The sequence below is a fragment of the Drosophila tropicalis genome, unplaced genomic scaffold (genome assembly GCF_018151085.1).
Source record: "Drosophila tropicalis isolate 14030-0801.00 unplaced genomic scaffold, ASM1815108v1 contig_593, whole genome shotgun sequence".
In the NCBI taxonomy this organism is placed as follows: domain Eukaryota; kingdom Metazoa; phylum Arthropoda; class Insecta; order Diptera; family Drosophilidae; genus Drosophila; species Drosophila tropicalis.
Window position 1 is genome coordinate 18,942,663 of NW_027173070.1, and position 12,980 is coordinate 18,955,642.

At 36.4% G+C, this 12,980-nt stretch overlaps 1 protein-coding gene across 1 annotated transcript; it reads left to right on the plus strand.

Moving 5' to 3' along the window:
- The first annotated feature begins 6,247 nt into the window (after window positions 1-6,247).
- Window positions 6,248-7,839, plus strand: LOC137576724 (leucine-rich repeat neuronal protein 2). The gene has a single exon (XM_068289982.1). It carries the CDS (start codon window positions 6,316-6,318, stop codon window positions 7,738-7,740), a length of 1,425 nt encoding a protein of 474 aa, XP_068146083.1. The 5' UTR covers window positions 6,248-6,315; the 3' UTR covers window positions 7,741-7,839.
- Window positions 7,840-12,980: the final 5,141 nt, after the last annotated feature.

Sequence of the window (12,980 nt, forward strand, 5' to 3'; positions counted from 1 at the left end):
CACTTTGTAGCAACATTGCGTATACGTAATATTTTATGCTTCCTACAAAAAATAACAGCTGCCTGCTTGGTCAAAAATCTGCCTTCTTACCATTCCTGCTGAAATTACAATTAAGTAATGCTTTTCGTAGAGTACTCAAATAGTAGAGTGGTACGTTGGTTCCCCATTGGAATAGTGGTTTTCCTTCTGGTATAGGACCTAGAGAAGAGGTGAATGTCATCCATAAGTTCATGTATACACAGCCATTAGAAACATCATGCCAAATACAACTTTGTATACTTTTTATAAATATTTTATCTATTTAATCTATTACCCCTTGCAAAAACTTAACAATTTAGATATTTCAGAGCCCCTCATAGCTGATTAGTCCGTCCCTGTTGTGGCAGAACCTTACTCCAGTGCACATTAATGATAGCAAACACAGAGAAAATCTGCTTGCAAATTTCTTCTCTTTCTCCTCTAACTTGCATGTTCCTTCTCAGTCCTTTGACTGGGTCTGTCTCGCTCAGTGATTTTGCAATATAATATCGTTGACAGTTTTGTATTCTGTGTTCTGTTTTCTGTTCGCAGTCAAAAACATTTGTGTGCATGTGGTTAAGTATTCAAAAGTATTTACATTAAGGATACCAAAAAAGACGAAATTCTCAATACATGTGAAAGAAGAAGATTGTGGCAACAATAAATAACATTCAAAAGGGAAAATCGACACACACATACACACACAAAGGGAACTCTGACATAGAATTTGAATAAAAACTAAACATTATGCTGAAAATCATTTCAATTTAATTGCAGACATATCAAAGGAAAATGTTCTCTAAATTTAAATGTTTTTGTCTCATCAAAGATTTATAGAAAATTGTTATAATTTCGCTTCTGTCTCTGTGAGTGACTTTCAACTAATGAGATTTCAAACTTAATATATTTTTCAGCCGAAGTTTTCTTTAACATTCCATTGCTAAAAGCTGGGAGATGGGGGCTAGGTCGAAGGTCGTTTTGTGGCACGTCTCTTTACCGCACATTAGAAACAAAATAATTTTCTTTAAATTTGTCGATTTAATTGAGCGCAGCCAGGAGAGGAAACCACAAGAACGTGTGTGAGTGTTTGTGTGTGTGTGTTCATGTGCGGGCCCACTACCCCCTTTCCCTTTGCTCCTAATGGCAGCGGCTAAAAAGGGCCTGTTAAATTACGTTGATGATTACGACAAGTTTTAAAATGCGTGACAGAAACGTTTTCAAAGGCAATTAAATTGTCTGAAGGGTGAGCAGAAGAGAGCGAGCACAAAAAAAAAGTGAGGTGTCTGTGTCCTTTTTAATGGAGATGGAGATGATGGTGTAATATTTGCATACATGCATACGTAAGCGAGCAAATTAAAACTACACTGTCGTTTTATACCCATTAAACCAGAGAAGAGAGACGACCCTTTACACTCGACAACAAAGTTTATCCAGTCTAACAGAAACAGCTTATTGCTTTCCCTTTTCTTCGATAAGCCGTTGCTAATTATGGGTCAATATATCAAGTAAATGTTAAGCCCAAGGCGTTTTTTCCTAATCAATGAATAATAAATTTAAACCGTGAGACGTGTAATTAGACTAAAAGACAAATGTTTTGAACTGAAACAGGCTTGACTATGTGTTGGGTAAACCTTTTCTAATAAAACTGAGAGCAGTTCGATGGTATCGTATTGTATCTGTAGATTAAGTTGAATTCGTATAAGTTTAAAGAGTTTAGTTACGTACAGATATGGCTAGATCGACTCGACTGTTGATCCTGATTTATTATATGTATACTTTATGAGTACGGAAATGCTTCCTTCTGTTAGACGTTAATATACCATGCATCCTATGGGTACATCCTCATGTACCCTCAGGTACATCCTCATGTATCCCTTAGAGATCCTCATCTCTAAAGACTAACATGGCTGTTTCCACTTATGGGTTGAAAAAGCATACTTTTTCATATTGGCAACTTTGATATAAGTATTATCCTTTTCGCAGTTGGTATACAATGAAGTAAATGCCATAAATTTAACACTTTTTTGAGGCTGATCAAATTCAACTCGGCCCATAACCAGGCACTCCCAGAGGAGTTTACACATCGCGTACTCTTTCAGGGCATTCATTGAGTAGTTAAAAGCACTTTATGTTTCTGTTGCAATTAGCCCTTTGTTTACATTGCTTTTAAAAGTTGCTTACAATGTTTTTCTTCACTCGGTTTTCTAGTTGATTCTTGCATACTTTGTTAGTCTTGCAATCAATCTAGGTAAGTACAAGAGCATTAAGCTCATAAAGCAAATGAATAGATTTTCCGGCTTATGCCCTAGAGTTTTTTCAATTTTTATTTCACGGAATCGGAAGTCATCAAATTAGTTAAACATTCCAGTTCCATGGGGAGAGAGAATGGACTCGATGGTTGTCTCGACTGCATTATGGGACAAACTGAATCATTATTAGACAAATGCATGACAAGCGATTCAATTAAAGAGCCATAAACTGTCACACGACAACGACAACAAGGACATCAACAACAGGACGAACAACATCAATAAGGATTTCCAGCAGCTACCACCGCCATCGCCTCCCATCCTGTTTTACGCTGTGATTTTCCATTATCCTATATGCGGGTGTGACAGTCCTGTCACATGGGCCGCCAACCAAGTGGGCCTTCTCCATCTCCATCTCCAATTTGGCTTAATGAAGCCGCTTTTATTGCGTGGGGGAAAATGGGGGAAATTGCATTTCATTTCATTTCAGTTTTGCATTGATTGACGCTATTGGGACGGGATGATGGGTTGGTACTTTACCAAAACAGGACCAATGCAAAAATTTTTGTGGAATTTAATATTAAAATTTTCATAAATATTCAGTGCTTGATTCTGACCTGAATACGTTTCGCTTCGTTGTTATGTACCTGATTGTGATTTGGCCTATTAATTAACAATTCCATCAGGCATCTCGTCCCAATTTGCCAATGTGTGTGAAAATTGGTTTTTAATTAAATTGCCTTGTAATGTTCAGTAATTACTATATACATATATATATATATATTCGTCGTCTTTTTCTGGCCCTTTTAGAAGGTAATTAATGAGTTTTTAGTTAAAATAAAGAAACAAAACTCATTTCTAGGACTTTAGATGAAAAGTGGGTTGAGGTGGCTTGAGGAAATGTGGGTTGGGCTTGATGTTAGGAGAAGAAGCCAGAAAGCTAAAATGTGCCTGGCATTTTCAATATATTTAAGTACATGGCAAGGCATCGCAGAAGCAGAAGAGGAGTCTGAGTCTGTAACTGAGCTCATTAAATGCTTTACATGCTCCCCTCTTAACCCTCTACCCTCTGGCCCTACCATCCCTACTCTCACGCTCTTTCTACTTCAACCCATTATCCTTCGGGCTAGCTATGTGTTCCACATGTAATTTGATGATACAAAAGTCAAGAACCAGAATCGTTTGCAACTTCAAGAAGAGGCAAGAGAAGAAGCAAGAGCATAAGTCTTTAATTTATGCAAATGCCAGTGCGTATGTGTGTGTGTGTGTGTGGGAGGGAGGGAGGTAGGATATGTGTCTGTGTGTGGGTGTGCGTGTATGTTGCCTCATCAATTTTCCATTGACACAAAGAAAAGTTCTTCGTTTTGGGCCCAAAGGGCCTGGAAAATAAGTATGTACGAAATAGTCTCAGACACACACACACACTCACACACACTCACACACACTCACACACACTTGGACACACTTCGACACACATTGAGAAGAAGAAACTCGTTTCTATGCAAAAAGAATTGAAGAAAAACTCAGCCAAGTGAAATAACCATAATTTAAGTTACATATTTGGCTACAGAATTGTTAATATTATACGCGAACATTTCTTCTTATTTTTTTTTTTCGAAACAAAATTTAAGATTTAAAGATTTTTCGGAATCATCATATTCTGTAAACTTAAAAAAAAAAATTAAATTTGGGCTTACATACCTAAAGTTGGCTGGATAGTTGAGTGGATACTCAACTTGCTTAAAGCTGACGTTGAGGAAAATACTCAATTGGACCTTCGTTTCATGCTTGATCAATCTGACTAGTTTACATTGATGACTACTAAATTCAAAACTACTAAGTAAAAAATTCTAAATTATAGAGTGCTGGCTGCTGGGGCCTTCGACTCTCTCGTTGTGATTATATTTGGTTTACAATTTTTGTTTGGGCGAGGAACTTAAGGATAATATTTACATTTTTTTGGAGATGGTAGGGAAAGGAGTTGAATTGGGTTAAGATTTTTTTAAGAGGTTTTTAGGGATTGACATTCTTTTAGGATATGGCGTAATGTTATTTCTGTATTATCGCAGAATGGACATGATGAATTTAATGTTGGGTTGATATAGTGTTGGTGGGTAATGTTGGTGTGGCCAAGTCTAAGTCTTGTGATTTTAATTTGTTGGGATCTTGACGTGTTTTTTGGGGCTTTGTATTCAAGAGTCAAGAGTTTGGTACCAGTTTGATGTTTGGAATTAAAGCCGTTCGTTGTGGCATTATTGAATCAAATTTAAAGAACAAATTTTAGAAATTATAGATACATCCAAATGATCGTCTGGAAAATTACCTCATTTGCAATATATTATTCCATGATATAGGCATAATATTGCACTAAAAACATTATTATTTTATCCTATTAATATACTAGGCTTGATTCAACAGAAATTTACAATATATCAAAGAGTTATTCCTTTGTTATAAGGCATAATATCTTACACTTTGGATATGGTTCTATGAGTAAAATTTGAACCAAAAAGTATGCTATAGGGATTCCAAGAATTGTCTCCAGATTTCACAAAATCTGGACGTGATAGACAAAAACCAAGTATGCAGTTAGAATCATCGTATCCGAATTAGTTAGGAACACCTCTCAAGTCAGCAAAAATCATATGCCAATGTGATTTGATTGATTAATCTTTGAAAATAAACCATTAACACTGCTTTTTTTTGAAGCACATTGCTGCTGCTGAGACTTTTCAATATTTTGTTTATCAGTTTGGTTTTGAAAGTTATCAAAACAGGCTCTAGTTACCCTAACCAAAGGTTCTGATGTATCGTCCTTCCCTTCATCGTTTGTTTTTTTCATTCGTGGAAATAAAAATAAGTTAAATAAGAGATTTGAAATATCCCAGGTTTGTTTTATCGAGAGTCGACTGTTTTATTAAAAGTAATTATGACAGTATGGACTTAACTTTGACTTTACTTGAAGTTAATCAAATGTGGGTTTTGGCTTTTTTACATATTACAAACAACAAGTTAGGCCTTGGCAGTTCAAAAGGTTATCTTATTATGAATACCCAACTTTTGACATTACCGCCTCTCTGAGTTTCCCAGAAACAGATTGTTGGAGTCTTTATTTTGACATCTTAGTCAGAGTTCCAAGTATGTTTCGTAATATCAGTTGTTGTTACAGTTACAAGTAGAAAAATTACTTTGAATAAATAAACAATTTAGACGAAATTTCTGTACTAAGCATGATTAAAAAAGTTCATTTTGTTGTACATACATATGAATGTAAATACTATACACATGTTTTAAAAAGCCATTTCTTTTACATTTTGAATCCCCAAGCATTAAGAGCAAATGCCAAAAGAAATCCTTAAGATTTCCAGGCTTAATTACAATTTAACTTAAGGACTTAGACGATGACGACGACAACGACTTTCTTTACGCTCTCTCATCTGCCCCGACTCCATTCATCCTATTGCTCTGTATTGATGCAATGGGCTAGATAAATCCCCCAAAGATGGCTCGTCTTAAATCACTGTCTCTGGGATTATCCTTGACTTTTTATGTTTTGTTTGGATTTTTCGGTTTGAATTTGATGGCAAAAGATGAGAAACAGAGAGAGGGGACATTGGGATTTCTCCAAATCCATCAATATTAAGACAAACCCTCGGGCATGTGTGAGTGTGTGAAAACATAACGGTATGGGAGGATTACTGGTGTGGGAGGGAGTGTGAGAAATGATAATGATTAATGAAATAGATAACAGAAACCGATAAGGTAGTGCAAGAGTGCAGAGAGCGTGTACGAAAGAAAAAGCTCTTTACGGGCTTATCTTATCACAGCTTTTTTTTTTTTTTGTCGGCGGTGACTAAAGCCAAAACAGAAACAGAGAATCAAATTCACATTATAGTTGGGAAAGAGTTATTTATTGGAAAATCGTATACACGATTTCGGAGCTTTTTTGTGTTCAGTCCCTGATAAGATATGGCAACGAAAAATATTTGAATTTATTTAGAGCATAACAAATTAGTTTTCTATAGGAAGTAGATGAGTAAGGCAGTGAATGAGTGTGAATATGAAACGACTAGTGAACTTTGCTCTGCTACTTATACTGCTGTTTTCGAGCGGAGGATTGACTGAGAATATTGATGCCGATGATGGCGACAACCAGATAGATCGTTTCTGTTATCCCGAATCGAAAAAGAACTCACGTCTCTCCTGCGAATGCAATAACGTGAGTGCCTCCCCATGGGGCATGCGAGCCCTGCATATTGATTGCAGCTATAAATATTTCAAAACCGACGATTTAAACGCACAATTGCCGCTCTATATTGACACTTTGGACTTGTCGTGGAATAATTTGAATGGCTCTCCACCCATATTCATAGGCGATAGTCTGCATCAGTTGAATCTAATGCACAATAATATCAGCCAATTGATTAACAATAATTTCGCCAAATTGAGCAGTCTACGTGAATTGTATTTGGGCTGGAATAGCATTAGCCAAGTGGGCGAGAAGGCCTTTTCGGACTTACCGCACTTGCAGACTCTGGATTTGGCTCACAATAATTTGTTCTCCCTGCCCGGGCAATTATTCCTGCCATTGCTGGTGCTGAACAGTTTGGATTTGTCATGGAACCGGAAACTGAATCAGACAACAACGAGTTCATTGGATTTGTATGGCCAATTGGGCATTAGCTCCAAACTATCAATACTCCGTCTGGATGCCTGCAATTTGAGTGAACTGTATTTGCCAGAGAAGGTCCCCTTGAAGGAACTCTCACTGCGTCGTAATCTGTTTGAGCGTGTGCCCAAACAGCTGCCATCGAGCCTTGTACAATTTGATATCAGTGATAATTTGTTGGAGCAACTGCTACCCGAGGATACGGCCAACTTGTCACAAGTGCGACAGCTCTATGTGGAGGATATGCCCCGCCTACAAAGCATAGCAGCCCATGCCCTGGTACCCATGGAGCTACTGGAAACTGTGAGTTTCCAAAATAGTCGTAAACTCTCCCATTTGGATAGCTATGCCTTCGGCATCAATCCCGGCAAAGTGCCCACAAATCTCAAGACTCTGATATTTCGTGGCACTCTTTTGCGTGGTTTCAATAGCACTTTCATGCCACTTTTTCAACAACTTACCGAACTGGATCTCAACGGTGTCCCGCTACACTGTGACTGCGAATTAGTCTGGCTAAAAGACCTGAAAAGTGAGACCAACGGACGGTGCTATAAACCATCCAAAATACGCGGTCTTCTTGTCTCTTCAGCGAAACGCAATGCCTTCAGTTGCGATACTTGGCCGAGATGGGCTTATGGCTTGATCGTCCTCTGTCTGATTGCTCTCTGTGCTGCTGGTGTGTACTTAATTGTGATGGGTCTTCGGCCACATCGAGCTGTAACCATGAGAAGGAAAGTGGGCAGTGGCAGTCCCTATGCCAGAGTCACCATAGAACCCAATAGACAGGAGAATTTCCATCATTAGTAAAGTCCACAATCCATAGAGTTAAAGTCTGTAAGCAAAGTTTTACATAAAATAAGTAAGAAAATAAATAAATAAAATCCAAGTATATAACATTATAAACCGCCCCCACATTATCAGCCTGGCTATCTATAACCCACGCCGAATTCCACTCTATCATTTTTATTTATTCGTAAACTGGGGATTACTCATCGACAAATCAACACGTAGACCTTCAAAGAGAAATGCATGGTGTTCATTAGATTACAGACAGTCCAAAAACTGATGGTATTGAGAGAGTATATCCAGATAAATTTAAAACGAAAAGACTTTAAGTAGATAAAAACAAAATATTTTGAACGATTCGCTACTCTAATCCTATGGCTGTCATCTAAAGCAGCAACTTCAGTAAATTTTTAAAAATGTTTTTATTGGAAAAGAATGAAGGTTAGGATTATTTTATTCAGTCTAAGTAAAATGTTGTTCTCTTCGAATAAGGACGAACTATATACATATGTATCTTTCTTTCTTTTAAAGGGAGTAAGTCTTTGATTTTGCATCGTCTGCAGAGGCTTCAAATGAAATATATAATTTGTAGCCGATTAAAGAAAACCCTTTATATTTAGTCAAATGATGCCAAAAGAAAGGCGCTACGAATGCATATAATATTTCGAAATATATACAAATGTAGGTATATATATTCAGTTCTAATTCCAAAGAATTCATTATTGTATTGGCAATGTCCTTATATTAAAACGCAGCAACGTGGCTGAGATTACAAAACATTAGATAACAGAATTTACAGTACATCACTTCAACACGTAAATCAAAAACTACTTGTAAGTAGGAAAGTCGGAGTTAAAAATATCTCAACATGTTTAACTCATGACGACAACTTGAGCATAAGGTAAAAAGATGATTGGGTGTTGGAAATCTCGAAAGTTCGAATCTTTCAGGTATTAAGACCAACCTCTTAATTCAGAATTCTATTTACTTTTGCTGCGATTTTATTTGTGCAAAAAGGGGGTTTCCCTTAGCATACTCGGATGTACACACGTACTCATTAAGACAGTTCGGTTTGGAAAAGACAGCAGTTCAACGATAGATAGGTAACAACACTAAGAAAAACACTTTAACTTCTGATTTTTATGACAGACAAAGACTAAGACCAAACAAAGACAGGGAAGGTCTTTAATTTACACGCATTAAAATATCCTGAGATTGAAAAACAACTACATAAATATGTATTGTAGTAATATTTGAGCTAAGTATAAGGATCCCAAATGATAAACTCCAATAACACCCATTGTGCATAGATCTTAAGATACAGATAAGCTTTCTCTCACAACGAGATAGATAATCTTGAACCACGATATAAATCCAATAAAGAGGTATTCTGTGAGTAACAATTGATGTGAAAGGACGTGCTTTACTCGGTTTCGGTTTTCCAATCAACAATAGAACAAGTGCACATTTATCATATCATATCATTAGCATCGTGTTCCCGACTGAAAAACCTGTCGCAAATATGAGATTTTATGAACAACTCATTTACAAAGAGGTTTTAATTAAAGAGCATATACACAAATCTATAAAAAATAAGAGGAAGAGGTGTAATAATACTTAACAAAAAAAACAGAAATTATTGTTTATTAGTGGTATTTTAAGTTTCGGGTCCCAAAAAATAAAAAATAAACATTATTTGTTTAGAGATAAGTTACTTGTTCAAAAGTTTTATACTTATATAGAAGAGATGTCATAAAATTCGTTGCCTACTTTTTGGATGAATTCAAAAATTAGACTTATTTCAAAAAAGCACAAATAGAAGCAATACAACTGAGGTACAAATTGGTTTTAGGCACTAAAGTCTGCTTTTTTGTAGTTTTAGAGAGATTTAGATTAGTTCTGCTTTACTCTCCTGCCGTTGTGTTGGATAGGGCTAATGCATCTACTTACCTTACAGAAAATCGATGCACTCAAATTCCACCATAGAATGGAACCCTGGCATTAATGCGGCCCACAATAAAAATTAGGGCGACCTGGACGTAAGAAAACTTGTAGAAGCCCAAATGCAGTCGTGGTATCGGGAAAATTATTGGACCAGATTGAGAAGTATCATGAAAGGCGTCTACAGCGATTCTACGAAGGATTTCAGGAAAATGACAAAAAAGGAACAATTAATTTTAATACAACCGTTACTTAATAACATTGTCCATTGGATGGATGAAACGATTTGAGCTGAAGCTGAGCTAAAACTGTCAGAAGGTCAAAATACTGATTAGCTGACTTCTTTGAATATATCACTTCTTAATAAATCATACTATATACTTTCTTCGTTTGATGCTTAACACTACTCACCCATCTTCTAACGATTTGAGATCGAGCGGGCACGATACTGCTTGGAGAACAATCGATTAAGCACAACAACGAAGTTATTGAGAAAAACTATATGATATTGTGATCCGATCCGGCTGAAACTGAGATATACAACCCCTCTAAGTCCACGTGCAAATTCAGCTCTCTAGCTTTAACAGTCGATGAGGCAATCGTGTCCATCCAGACGGAACGACATGGCTATATGAACTTGTCTCGTCGTGCTGATCTGGATGGTTATATGGTCGGAAATGCTTCCTTCTTAGCGCTGCATCCTTCTGACCTAAGTTACTATATCTTTTATGGACGGGTAAAATAGATGCAAAATAGTCTAAAAGCTCGAAGCAAGAAACTAAAAAGTTCGAACAAAAAAGTATTATTAAACAATAATTCAAAAAGATCCCTTAACAACCCATGAAACAAGGTGGAACTGTGACGAAAATTGAATTTATAAAAAGCGTTTGTGGTTGTTTTCAGTAAGTCATGAAGTCTGTAAGTTGTTTCATCCTGGTTGTAGCACTTATTTTCTTGATTAATGGAAAAACCAAAGGAGATTTTAGGGGCACTTGTCAGCTACCGAAAAAACGCGAATTTTCTAACTTTTGTGACGAATCGATATGTCCAAATAACTTAACGCACTTAGGCTGCGGGAATCAAAATGTAAGTAAAAGTAGTCAGAGACCTATAACACAAAAGAACGCAAGTTACTTCTTGGCCATTATTTTCTTTGTTTATAGACTTGGGGAGAATCTTGCGGCACGGGGCGACGCAATTACCGAAACACCTCCCCAATTAAAGATTTTATTTTACGGCAACATAATACATTTCGAAATATTGTGGCCAAAGGATCTCTTCAAAAGCTGCCTCCGAGTGGTCGCATGCTCACCATGCGATGGCACAATGAATTGGCAAGAATCGCGGAATGGGCAGTGAAAAGATGCACCTTAAGTCCACCAACGGAATGCATTTCGACGGAAGAGTATGAGAGTCCTGGCTTTAACGCGGCCTACAATAAATTTAAGGGTAACCAGGACGTTCTAAAAATTGTAGAGTCACAATTGCAGTCGTGGTATCGGGAAAATCGTTGGGCCAGATTGAGCAGTATCATGAAAGGCGTGTCGAAAGGCGGGTGGGTAAAGAGCAACTTAACTTATCTTTATTAACTTTAATTATTTGTTATTTTATAGTCACGAGATAGGACACTTTCTTCAATTGATAGTTGGTGAGGCCGATCGCATTGGATGTTCCATATCGAGGTACACTAAAGAGGAATGGAATTATCAACTACTGGTCTGTATCTACAGCGATTCTACAAAGGATTTCAGGAACCCCGTTTATCTAATTGATAGAAGATCGGCTACAGATTGTGAATGTGGTGTCAATCATAGCTATAAAAATCTATGCTCGACAAGAGAAACTTCCAAAATAAAAAAAGGCAAAAAAGAAAAATGAGAAAAAAGGAAACGATTTGAGCTCAAATCAAACTAAAATTGTCAAAAGGTCATACTGATACTGATCAAATATTTCACTTCTAATAAATGTTTTGCCGAATAAGGATGCTTATTATTATGTTTCTTTTAATACCCTTGCAGAAGGTATTATAAAATTGGTCAGTTGTTTGTAACGCACGGAAGAAGACGTCTCCGACCCTATAGAGTATATATATTCTTGATCAGCATGAGAAGCTGAGTCAGTATAGCCATGTCCGTTTGAGGAATGATTGAAGATAAAGGAAAAATTGTAGAAAAGAGTTGAGTTGAATTGCAGAAAACAATTTTTCAACATGTAAAATTATAATTGCCAAGGACTGTAAGGGTATAAAAGCTTCGGCAAAGCCGAAGTTAGCTTTGATATTTTACTATTCAAATAGAATGGAATATTAGGAGAAAAAAGTCACTTTTTTACTAAAACGCAACTTCTGAATTATTTCAATAAACCTGCTACTGAATGTACCGCATTTTGTTAAGATTGGACCTAAATAACATATAGTTCTCATAGGAACAAGTGGGGATAATCAAGAGGAGGAGTCGTATATAGCACGGCACGAATCACGTGGACATATATCTATGGAAAACAGACAAACGAATTAAAAAAGTTAACTACAGTCATTAATGAAAGTGGGAAAGAATATCTAGTTTTAGTACAGGAAGCAGAATTAGGGGTTGAAAATGAAATGTAACCAGAACAGAAGACCCCGAAATAAGTATAGCCTAAATAGTTGATAGAACACGAAGTAAGAGATAAAAGGATGTATAGAAATTCTAAATGGTACCGATAGATTAACCTTTAAAACATGCTGTGAGATTAAGATTAATAAGAGAAGGAAAGAAAACTACGCAGGGAATCATTTTAAACTGATTCATTTATAATCTGATGTGCAAGATCCTATAAGATTTACTATTGAATAGAATGTTTAAGTCAGTTATTAGTTGAAAGTTAATTTATGGTCCATCAGTATTTACTTATGTATTCTTGAAAATAAAATGTGTTAACTTACTGTGTTATTGTTAAAACCTAACAGTCCACAGAGACTAAGGGTTTAAAATATTGTATTTTTTTATGGTCGGTCAATGGTCAATCCACGAGGCCTTCAAGGCAGATGTTCACTTACTATCATAGAACTAATTCAGTTATATTTTCAACAGAATCATTCACAGTGATAAAAAAAATCTAGTATCAGACATTTTAAAAAGTACAATTATCAGTGAATCTTGAGAAACAGGTTGAAGTGATCGAAAATCCCTTGCTAAGGTAGAGGATTTCAGAAGCCAATAGAACGATAATATTAAAAATTTTTAAAATAAAGCAGAAAGCCTAAGTGAACCCAATAGTAACATAATCAATCTCTAAGCCTTACTATTAGTCTCTTTCAATCTCAATTGAAAAGATAC